Source organism: Actinia tenebrosa, unplaced genomic scaffold (genome assembly GCF_029948245.1).
Source record: "Actinia tenebrosa isolate PJP-AT-01 unplaced genomic scaffold, QUT_ActTen_1.0 PGA_scaffold6__47_contigs__length_16458017, whole genome shotgun sequence".
NCBI classification, from domain to species: domain Eukaryota; kingdom Metazoa; phylum Cnidaria; class Anthozoa; order Actiniaria; family Actiniidae; genus Actinia; species Actinia tenebrosa.
In genome coordinates, this window is record NW_028292583.1 from 5,026,532 (window position 1) to 5,039,008 (window position 12,477).

Sequence of the window (12,477 nt, forward strand, 5' to 3'; positions counted from 1 at the left end):
TGATTTGGTTGGGCTTCCTGTGGTTTGAATACAAAATGGCGCCCTTCAGTCAACATAACATTATGTTATGAAATCTGAAGATTCAAGACTGAAAATATCTATCTTTCTTTAAGATAATAATCGTTCACTTCACGATTAAGATGTTCAATAGTATCCTAAAGAGTGGAATCCACTCTCAGCTTCTAAGGAAAGTAATTGTCAGAAATATTTCTACGAGTATAGAACTGATGCAGCTAAAATGGCAACGCGTCGCGTTCAATGGAATCCAGACTGACTTAGAACAACTGCCAGAAAGCATAGATACCAGAGAATTCTCGAGAATACTCAGGGGTAAGCTGAACTGACCTTTGATCCACTAAAATATGCCATAGAGTAAGCTGAACTGACCTTTGACCGACTAAAATACGCCATAGAAAATATTTGATTTGTAGTATTGTACAGGCCAGGATATTAATGTGACTGTAATCATAGTCCAAGTTTTATGCAGAACTGCTTCTTTCACTCAAATCTTTCCTTTTTTTTCTAGTATTTAGTTTGAATATTCTCTCCTCCAGCTGTGCCTGCAGGATTCTCCATGGGGTATCATGTACATACTGAATAATTAATGATGTAGATGAGAGGCCCATGCCAATCAATCTGCTTCCCCCCCCTCCCCTGCCATGGGCCCTAAAATGCAGAAGCAAAACAGTGTGAGAAGGTGCATTAGTTGATCCTAGACTGCAAGTCCCCAATTCATATAAATTTATAATTTTAAATATTTTTTAACACAGATGACATACAGAAATGGAAGGATGATGGAAAAAGATCAATGTGGGTCAAGGTACCTGTCAAGAAGAGTTATCTGATCCCATCAGCATTCAAGAATGGCTTTGTCTATCACCATGCCGAGGGGGATTATGCAATGTTGTTTCAATGGTTACCAGAGAAAGTAGAGTGCAAAGTACCTGTATATGCTACACACCATGTTGGGGTGTCAGGTATGTATGGAGCATTTCACTCAGTCCCTAGAGAGCTAACTCATGCCCCCCCTCCCCAACCCTTTATAGGAATTAGTAATTTCTGAGGGGTGGGGAAGGGGGGAGGGGGGGCAGAGAAAGAACAAAATTACAGAGTTTGTGTGGAAGAAAATTGGAATTTCCGGGGCTAGGGGGTTGTATTAAAAAAGTCCTCAGAGTGTGTGTATGTGTGTGTGTGTGTGTGTGGTGGGGGGGTATTAATGGGATAGTTATTGTCAGAGGTGCACCTGTATATGGCAGCTGTGATGTCATTTGAAAACACCATTTTATACAATAAAGTTCCAGAAATTATCAACCCCTTTTCTCAGACAATTTCTCATAAAGAAGATTTTTTCCTACATTTCAAAAAAAGGTTGCAGGGGGAATGGTTTCTTTTGTTTATGCAATCGCCTTTCACACATCTCCATTTGCACTTCACCTCTTCAATATTTTTGAAATAGCTGGAAAGGTTCTCTAACATTGAGTTAATGGCAACTTTATACTGTCTTTTCTTAATACCTTCACAGTCTTACAACATGTTTTCTAATTCCTTCAGGTCTGGTTCTTAATGAAAGTAGTGGAAACGTTCTGGTTGTACAAGACAAAAGGAAGGTTGGTTGATTTGAATAGAATTTATGTGTACTGTACTTGTACAAATCTTCAAAGTGTCTGCCAAAGCTAGCTTTCACTAGTCATCTATTATTGCTTTGGGAAACAACAAGTTAGAAGAAGGGCAGGATCTTCAATTTCAATTGGTACATCTTAGGGTGTCACAAATCTAAAAGGACTACAAGACAGTGAGCCAGTACCTCCAGCAACCCTGCCTTTCTATATAGGAGTGCCCCCCATGCCCCCCCCCCCCCCCCCAGATTAAAAGTTTTCCTATCACAGGAAAAAAAAAAAACGGATTCCCAAATTGGGAATTTGTTGGGAATTTCCTTGAATTCCCAACGAATTCCCATCCAATTCCAAGAGAGAATGAAATTGGGAACGCGGCACTGATTCCCAATGTTAGTTTGTTGGGAATTTTGTTTTTCTATTGGGTATTAGAAGGAAATTCCCAACAATAAATCCCAAAGTTGGTGTTCGAATTGGGAATTCAAGGAGATTCCCAACAATTCCCAATTTGGGAATCCGTTTTTTTTAATGTGTATACCTCCAGGATGTAATCTTTTTATCTATTCTAAAATAACATGATTATCTTGCATTTTAGTACAAAATAGGAACCACGAAGAAAATGTTCTGGAAGTTTCCTGGGGGTCTTTCAGACCCGGGAGAAAACATTGGTAAGAATTTACAGAACAGTAAATCAAGAAAATAAAAATTAAACTGTATGAAACATCTAGTCACGAATGTTCCTGTTGGGACTGAAAAAGAATTTCCAAGAGGTGGAAGGATATGAGCTAGAGGGTAAATCTCAGGGACTGTACAAGTAGCAGAGGGAGGGGGTGGGCTAACTGACCCCCCATTTTCCCCCTCCTTGGAATGTATTGTCTTAGCAATTGCTCCATTTTGAATTTGGAAGCAATTTTTTTCTAAAATAGTAGCCCCTTTTCCCTCCCTTCAAAAATTCACTTTGCTGTCTTGATTCTAGAGTGTTTTTAGCTTTGTCATGTGTAGGGTACTTAACATTAGTCCCACTAAATGGTGAAGATATGTATACTTTCTGGGACCATAAATAGTTATTGTTAAACATATCTTACAATATATGTTTACTTATCTATTTTATAATTATTTAAAGTATTTTGAAGTTTATATTTTTGCCTAAAGGTCTGACAGCTGAAAGAGAAGTGTTCGAAGAAACTGGAGTTAAATCAGGTCAGTTTAATGATATTAAAGGTATGCAGGTTTAATAATTTTTAAGGTTAATGTGGCGTAGCGATGTGAGGGTTTTCCGGGTTCTCCGGTTTTCCTCCCTCCCCAAAAATCAACTCCTAAATTCCAATTCAATCATGGAATGAGGGCCACAGGTTTGTTAGCCACTGGCTATTAAGTGCTACCCTAGTGAAAAAAGGACGGTTTTATATATATATATATATATATATATTTTTTTTTTTGAAAATGGATAATTTTTTTCATTATTAATTTCATATTATAAATACTATTTTTTCATTTCTGATCAGAGTTTCAGTCTCTTCTTCTTTTTCGTCAACAACATGAAATGAAAGCAACATTCGACAAGTCAGACATCTATGTGGTATGTAGAATGAAACCATTAACATATGATGTCATATTATGTGATGACGAAATAATGGCCTGTGAATGGATGCACCTCAGCGAAGTCATTGACCACCCAGACACTACTCCACTGACAAAAATTGCCGCCAAACTTGCTATAAATGGGATGAAATATGGATTTGAACATTTTGATATTTCTGCCTGTGAATTACGTTCCTGGGTTGACCCGACCAAGACGTTTTATATCTATCACAGACCTCTCAATAGTATTGATTCTTTAAGAGCGCAAAAAGACATCAATGCCTCTAGCAGATGACTTATGGGAATTATAATATTTATTATACTGTCTTGTTTATAATTTCCCCAATATGTCGGTTGGGATTTATTCTCGGATAATATATACATCCCAATGAATATATTATGAGGAGGTATGTATCCATGGTATTGACTATACGTAGGTCAATATCCTGATATTTACTATGAATAATGTAATAAATTTAGTTAATAATATCTAATTAATAATTATACATACTAAGCTGGGTCACTGATGATTGTTCTAATGGGCCACTCAACACTGTATTCATACTTTTGAGATAGCTAACATGGTGCATTGTGGTCTATATCGGGTACAAACATCTTTTCTTAAATTACCACATCTTATAGATTGCAAATAATATATCTGTGAAATAGATAGCTAGCTAACTAATTACTAACCTTTGGTTGCCTAAGTCTAATTAGTTAAAATAGGCAAGCTGCGAGGGGTAAACTAGTGTACGTGTGCTACTCAAGGGTTCGCATTTTTAAATATTTTTAAACACACTTACCAAAACTGAAACAATATTTTGTTGTACATGCTTTTCCTTGACATGTATGTAATTTGACATGTTCACATTTTCATATCTATTCATTTGCGTATTGAGTTGTTACTCTAGTAAACGCCCGTGCCCTTGTCTTGCCTCAATGTTTTGTCTAATTAAGTGCTATCTCCTATTTCATCCTATTTCACGGGTATATTATTTGCATTCTATCAATATGGTATTGTTTGCACCCAAGCTAGACCATGATGCATCATTTTAAATTATTTGAACTGTAGTAGGATCTGTGTATCAATATTGTTATTGAAGCTATCAATACAGGCTTCTGCACAGTATCCTAAACGACTCTGTCATAACTAGTTGCATCTGGGTTGCAAAAGCACAAAAATTGCATTGCAAAATATGCAAAAGCTAAGATTGCACTGTTATTGCCAGTTCAATTACAATAACTTTAATTTTTTACGAGGGTATACCCATGTATCATTTGTCATATAAATAATAGTTTTAATTAAAATTCATTAGGGTGTGTTTGAAATGGTCCTTGTTTTTACGGGGGTGGCATTTTATAGCCAATGGTAAACAAACACGTGGCATGCCTTGTTCCATGATCAATTGGAATTTAAAAGTTGATAAATTTTCTCTCAAAGCACAAAAGAAAATCAACAAGCAATTCTACTCACACATGACACCGAGTCCAGGAATCAAACCTGGGTCACATTTGCAAGAGGTGAGCACCCTAAATGTAATATACAAATGTGTAGTATCACAGCGACAACAAAAAAGTAAGAGTCCAATTTCGTAATGAATTTGAACTTTACCTGTAGGACATAACTGTGAAATCCTAGGACTAAGTGACAATAACAACAACACACCATAAACATGGACCTTAATAGTTTAAATATTTTTATTGATAAATTATAGACAATAATCACATAATTTTAATTTTAATGGATGTCATGTTGTAGCAGCCATGACAGTGGTATTTTTAAAGATTTCCCACCACCCTCGAGCTCCTTGGTATCATGATTAATATCACCAACGTGGCTGCCAGGTCTCTTTTAACTCTCTCGAAAATGGTCGCAACCCATCAGTAGATAAAAATTTATCTAAATTATATTTAAATCACACACAAATATTACAAATGAACGAGGTCAAGAATTAAATAAAAATAGCCTAATAAGTGTAATTTTTTAAATAAGTTGTATATCAATAAACTTTTTTCTCCGGGATGGTGTAATAATGTTTTAGGTACATTTGGAAGAAATGGAAAGACATAGAAATAAAGAGAAGGAAAGGGAAGTTAATAATTGTAACTGTTACAAGGCAAATTTGTGTACAGTTAACATCAATAGACACCTTGGATGTGATGCCAAAGCAGCTCAATTTGGAGGACAAAACAAAAGAATTCCAATCTCATGAGAACTGGAAACCTATTGTCATGTCCTCCAAATTGAGCTGCATTCAGACGTACTGCAAGGGGTCTATTCCTCCTTATGCCTACAGCACACTGATTAGAGAGAAGTTCACGAGATCCGTAAAGATTGGCATTGTAATAGACCTAACTTGTTGTGGTGAAACATTTTCCCACTTCAGACCACATGTCGTTCTCTTGGGAATGAGATTCTTTGTTTTAGTTGTATCCATATTCATGTGTCTTCTCATGTGTAACCATTAAACAAAGAAAGGATAATCTAGGGAATGACACATGGTCTTGAGAATAAGATTCTCTGTTTGAGTCGTAGCCATATTCATGTGTCTTCTCAAGCACAACCTTTAAACATAGAAATGATACTCTAGGGAATGACACGTCTTGACAATAAGATTCTTTGTTTGAGTTGTATCCATGTTCATGTGTCTTCTAATGGGCAACCTTCAAACAAAGATATGATACTCCAGGGAATGACAAGTGGTCTGTAATGGGAAAACATTGCAGCAACAATCAGCAATTAATTGGCAAGTATTCAGAAATTTGATAATAATAATAATAAGCTTTGGGAATTTTGTGCAAGGAAACATTCAAGTTTATATTATCCCATAAAACTTGTATCTAGATCTTGCTATTAATTTTGACCTAATTTCTTTCAACTGTCCTAAGTCCCTAAGTTTATTTTAACTACATTAAGTATGAGGTTAATAAGATCATCATAAGAAGGAGGCAGGAACCCTTGAAAATTCAGTCCTTTTTCGTCGATAATCAGGGTTGACATCATAAGTAAGGTCTCTTGTGCTGTCTTTTAAGGTATATTTCCCCAGCAGATAACGATCTGGGTCTAGTTGACCTGTATGCTTAGGATTAATGTATCCTTCTTGGTAAGGATCTGATGATAGGGTCTGGATAAGTCTCATTACTGCTTCTCTTTCTGTAAATAAAAAAAAGGAAGAAAAACTTGAAATTCAGCAGGGCTAAACCTATTACACTGATCCTGCATTCATTATTCTATCTCCCTAGTTACTGTTGCTTTGTAGGACAAGCTGAAAATTAATGTGTTTTTGATATACAGCATGGAACAGAAACATTGCTGAAAATTGTAAATGTCTACTGTAACTCAGAAACAATGCATTCTAAATGTACATAACAAATTTGATAACCACTTAGTTTGTTGGTTGGACATTCTGTATTCCATTAGGAAAAGTCTATTGCTGGTAAAAAGACAATGTCCAGCCAAAATTGGCACTTCTGCGGCCAGTTTTTGACTATTTTTTGGATATTTAGTATGGTCTAAAATGCTCAGTATTGAGCGAATGACCTAACTGGTAAATGTAAATGTAGTCACATGTTTATTAGTTGGATTTGGCCTGTGGTCATGTCCAGCCATTGAGCAGCTGTTATTTGTAGCAATGTTTGGCATGAAATTTTGCCTAATAGACCTCTTCGGCTCTGACCTAATGTTTTCCCATTTCAGACCACATTTCATTCCCTAGAGTATCATTTTTTTGTTTAAGGTTTGCACTCAGTTGCACTTGAGAAGACACATGAATATTGATACAGCTCAAACAAAGAATCTTATTCTCAAGGGAGTGACACGTGGTCTGAAATGGGAAAACATTGCGCCCAATGTGTAGAGGTCTATTCACACATCTTCACACATGAGTTTTCTTTTTCTGTTAAGTTTCATTTGGAAAATCTAACCATCTTTTTAAAAAAGAACCTAGTACCTTCATTGCCTGCTTGTTTCAACCACCTATTGACTGCTGGAGCAATGTCTGGTTTAAACGTAGTGGTGACAGTCTGAAATTATTGAAGCAATATCAAAAATGAGGAGAAAAGTAATGTACAGTGTATAACATATTTATTAAATATTAAAGTCGTTTAAGTTTAATGCTAAAATCTTAATGGAAATACCTTTTCCAGCTCTCCATTCTCTTGAGCATCTTCAAGGAACTTTGTTACAGCTGTCACATCTAGTTAATATATGAATAAATGATCATGCAGAAATTAGAACTTAGAACGACACTGTATACCATACATTATTCATTATCAATGAACAATTAGTTTAACACTAGTGTCAGATGTTTTACCATAACTAATGGATTAAGCCAAATAAAAATTAAAAAATTTTTCCTCATCTGGATTTCTATAATAAATAAGAGAGCGGGCAGGTACCTTTTTAAAATCTTTACTAACTTTTTATTTAATCAAAATGCAGACAATTGCCATGTTTATTTACATATTACTCTCTTTGTACCCAATTTAGGGGAACTGGGTACAAAGTTAAAGTAACTTCTGTTGCTTTTTGTTTTCCAGGATTTTTCCAATAACAAATAATAAAAAGATAGGTGCCCCCCCTACCCTCCAAAAAAAAAAAGTGAGCTGGGACGGTAAACATTTTTCTTTCTTACTTGGCCTTAGTAAAAAATTCTAAATTTATCATTTTGCTCAACTTGGGACTTCATCATGCCATACTGTCATATTTTTTCCATTCTCTTTGAATTTTCTGGTCATGCAAATCATAATTTCCCTCTACTACTAATAATTTACCTCTAGTATAATATATGATGAAATTTAAAGTAATGAATTTATCATTTACCTCTAGCTGAAAGGAACTTAGTCCCTGATAGGTTCCTTTAAGCTAGTGACAAATAGTTTTTTTTTACCTAGTGACAAATAATCAATGAATTCTATAACTTACCTCGCTTTGAAGCATTTTTCATCCAAGCTTGTGTTATGGGAACAGCCTTTGGTTGCATAATTGCCTTCAGAGTCTAAAGATTCGTAAAAATGCATAAGCAAAAAGAGTTAAGTTTAGTATTTTTTGTAGCAATGAAAATTTGTGCATGGAGAGGTAAATGAATATAAACAACATTTACTCTACAATGCAACAATTTTGGGTGGCAATTAAGTTGCAAGATTTTATTGGCTGTATCAAAAAAAACCCCATCTACATGTAAGTTATATTGCTCTTAATAAATTATTATTTAACCCCCTAAGTAACCAACGTAACTCATAAAAAAATTCTTAATTTTTTTTTCAAGGATTAGATTACTGTACCCCATCAGCTCCTCGCTTCTGTAAATCCTTTATTTCTTTCAACGTGTAATACATTGTTCTCTGGATATTGATTGGTTCTTTTTCTGGCCGTCCAGGAACTGTGAACAAATAAAATCAATCCATAGGTAACATTACTTTCATACATGGACCATATAGTAGCTAGCAGAGGCTTTTGGTTCTCATTGCTTTCAGTTCAACCCCATTGAGCTGTGCCACTGTTGTTTGAGCTACTTTTCATAACCAACAGCTCAATTTTGTTAGAATAATGTATGAATGTCTTCAATATATTTCACAGTATCATTTACATTCTTTGGAAATCGAGGGTGGTATAGTGTAGTCCACCTCTCTCACCTCTGAAGTCTCAGCTTCAATTCCTGGACTTGGCATTGCACATGTGAGCAGAGTTTGTTAAGTTCCTACTAGTGATTTGAGGGATTTTCTCTGGGAATCAAGGGTGGTGCAGTGATAGTACACTAGTAGAGAGTCAAGTAACTAATGCAGCTGCTAATTGAACGGGATTTGAACCCGTGCCCTACGAGAATATATATAGACTATCTATGTATTTGTACTGCAGTAATAATGTATCTAATTGAGCTGATATGTGCAGTATATCAAGTAGAGAGTGTTTGGTTTCTCTCTCGATCTAAGGTGTTTTTGCTCCAGGTTTCTCAGTTTTCCTCCCTCTGCAAAGCCTTACATGCAAAACTCCAGCCCAGAGCTGGTTGTTTCAAGGTATTGATAAAAATGTCTAAAAAGGTTTTTCATACCTCTATTAGGATCTTGCCCTAATTTAATCTTGGGTCTTGGAAAACCACTAGCTTCCCTGATCCTCAGATGGAGAAATGCCCTGCAAACAAACAGCAGTTAACACTTAGTTTTATAAACCAATTATAGATAAACTGCTTCAACAACCTTAAAATGATAAATTTAATAACTGAGCTTTCGGGCTAAGCACCCATTATCAGGGTACAATGTTTGGAGCGATGTTCAATGGTTACATACCTGTACGAATAATCAAAAAGAGCGTGCGCAAGACCAGAGCATGCAGACAAAAATTGGTAAATATAATGCAAAAGCATGAGGTTATTAATTTGTAGTTTTAAGGTCAATTTTAAGGTTGTTAAGGCAGTTTATCTATAATAATGATACCAAGCTAAAAAGAAACACCTCATTTATAAAGTTGAAATAATTGTTGTGCAAAAAATTGTGTGGTCAGTAAGCAAAATATTGATAATAATAACAATATTAATAATAATGTAAAACAAAATAATAATAAATAAATTAAAACAAAATTAAGCTAAAAAACGAAGATAAATAAAAAGTATATGATAAATAAATGTACTATCAATAAAATAAATGTAATTCATAGTATAAATAATAAATAATTGTTAATAATGACATATTTAAAATGAATTACGTTGGATATGGGACAAGGAAAGAATCTTCCATTTCTTATAACATTGAAATTGAAAAGCTCTCTTTTTATATACACCTACTATTTCAAAAATCGTTGTCGCACCATGAGCCTCAAGTAACAAGCCAAGGCTCCAGAGAACGTCGGTACTTTTAATTAGAATTGATTTATTCTTGGTTCATGCAAATGGCTATAGCTCTCCACTAATTATCATCTCAAGCAGCCTTAATGCTTGGAGCAATTTGTGAAGTCAATAAATGAAAAATGTACCATGAATAAACTAATTACAGCTAAAAGTACCGGCGTGTCTTGGCTTGTTGCTTGAGGCTTTTGGTGCGACAACGATTTTTGAAAATAGGTATATATCAATATAAAGAAACACTATCTATCAGTAAGACGGCTATTATGTATATGGTATAAATATTCAACAACCATCATTTACGTATCATTGTGCCTACTACAATATCCTGAAGTTACTGTGTACTCACTTGGTTGGATGTGGATTGTTTCTCCTTGTTGGTGATGTAGCTCTCGATGGTGTGGTTTCGTCTAATTTCTTATAACTAAAGCTCGTTGTATAAGTCGTTTGATAATGGTTAGTTGTTACGCGTGGTAATGGGTTTCCAGGGTCTTCGTATAGTCGATTCCACGATTGCCTTGAAAAACTACGAATCCGATCAAGCTCTTTATTCGACAGGCCTCCTTTGTGGACATGCTTTCGACTTATTTCTGCTGATTTGGAGCGGAATTTCACCCCTTGTGGTGGTAGATGAGGATTCGTGAGGATATGTGTCATTGTCGATCAAAAAGAACACTCTTCGATAATCAATCAGGCCCCGGCTAACACTAGCTGTGAAAAGGCGATCGATGAGACCGCAGCGTCCCCTCAAATAATATCCTTCAAAAAACCCTTTGGCTTTTAGATTCTCATTTGATGGTTCTTGATAACGAAAACTCTTGAAATACCCTTCACAAAAGGATTTAAGAAAAAGCGTTTAGCTTTAAGTTGACTGCACACGATTTAACCTTGTAATACTAACAACAATCCTATCGCTTGGATACCCATTGTTGCTACGCTTCAGTTGACAGCTTAATGCTTGCCTCGATTTAATTGGTCGAATATGAAATGAAAGCCAGGGCCAATGTCTTCCTAATGTTTATTATAAGTCCACAGCGAAAAACGCCTTTTGAAACTTGTGCTCAAATAAATAATAAGATTTTCGATGTCTTCCAGCTGTTTTGTTGCCAATGCTTCTTACTTATGTTCCTACTCGAAGATCTCGTAAAAATATTGTAACATAAAAACGAGGCTTATGGGTCCAAAGCTTGAGCCACAAAAAACTTTGAGAAGGGAAGTTATAAATTTCTGCCTCTATTTTCCGTCCGAAGTTGAAGGATCGTAGATTTGTTATCATTAATAGTCAGCAATAATTTCCCTGCCTAAGCGTTTAGCAAAATATGGATATTAATTTCGAAGTATCACGTAACTCTTTTTTTTCCAAGACGGCACCATGCAGTGACGGGACTCTGATGAATCTTTGAGTGGATTTACTAATACCCTGCTCTGCTCGCAGGGTAATTTACTAAAAGCTAAAAAAAAAAACTGTTGAAGAAGAAAAAGAGAGATGATATTCTTAATAGCTTTGGATCTTTATGATTTGATTCCTGCTGAAAAGAACGAAATACGAATCAGCTGCTGGCAGATAAATAAAGAAAAATATGGTTATGAGTGAGGAAGTTGAAGACCCTTAGAAATCATCTGATCGATTTGTTGATTTTTGAAATTTTTTCTTTCGTGCCGGTTAGAGAGAAAAAGAAAGCAAAAAGAAAGAGACAGAGGGAAAAGAAGAAAAGGAAAATGAAGGGAAGGAAAGGGAAGGAAAGGAAAGGAAAGGAAAAGGAAAGGAAAGGAAAGGAAAGGAAAAGCAAAGGAAAGGAAAAGGAGAGGGAAAGGAAAGGAAAGAAAAGAAATCCCATTTCGAATGTTTTTCTTTCCATTTCCTGTCTGGCCTGCATAAAAAAATTATTTAAGTTGTTCATAGTCTTTATAAATGTATATTGGTTCCAAAACATCCGCAAACCATTCATATCGACGCTGAACTGAACTACGGGACTGGGGTCGGGAGAGGCTCTATAAATGCTGTTTGGAGGATGTTTACAAAGGGTCAATACAAATATCCGCAGGCGTACGGCGGTAGAACTTTATACAGGCCTCTTGAAAAGTCTTCGTTTAAGGAGTTCCATTGAAAGCTCTTTAATTTTTGTTCATCGGAACTGACTAGCTCGTTTTATTATGGTTCGTTGGCAAACACTTGGTTTTGTAATTCTATGATTTAAGTTCAGTTTTCGAATGGCTAAATTTATTATTGAATAGACTGTCCTTGCCGCGACTCAGTAATTTAACAGATAAATATACTGTTTTCATTCATTGTTATAATAATGCTTTTCTTCAATTATTTCGATAGGAATTCAATTCTAAGTTGTGATTGGCCCATTTTCCTTAGGCTAATATATATCATAGCATTTGTAAGCATTCGTGATGAACTGCTATATCGAAACACCCTTCGCAACTCTGTGGGGTACAAC

At 35.5% G+C, this 12,477-nt stretch overlaps 2 protein-coding genes across 2 annotated transcripts; one reads left to right on the plus strand and one right to left on the minus strand.

Moving 5' to 3' along the window:
- Window positions 1–49: 49 nt before the first annotated feature.
- LOC116292605 (nucleoside diphosphate-linked moiety X motif 6) lies at window positions 50–4,926 on the plus strand. Its single transcript, XM_031699948.2, has 6 exons — window positions 50–330; window positions 771–977; window positions 1,552–1,607; window positions 2,209–2,281; window positions 2,766–2,813; window positions 3,119–4,926. Exons 1-6 carry the CDS (start codon window positions 141–143, stop codon window positions 3,487–3,489), a joined length of 945 nt encoding a protein of 314 aa, XP_031555808.2. The 5' UTR covers window positions 50–140; the 3' UTR covers window positions 3,490–4,926.
- Window positions 4,875–10,939, minus strand: LOC116292604 (uncharacterized). Its single transcript, XM_031699946.2, has 7 exons — window positions 10,380–10,939; window positions 9,245–9,324; window positions 8,478–8,575; window positions 8,119–8,191; window positions 7,332–7,390; window positions 7,145–7,217; window positions 4,875–6,348 (listed from the first exon to the last, which is right to left on the minus strand). Exons 1-7 carry the CDS (start codon window positions 10,685–10,687, stop codon window positions 6,131–6,133), a joined length of 909 nt encoding a protein of 302 aa, XP_031555806.2. The 5' UTR covers window positions 10,688–10,939; the 3' UTR covers window positions 4,875–6,130.
- Window positions 10,940–12,477: the final 1,538 nt, after the last annotated feature.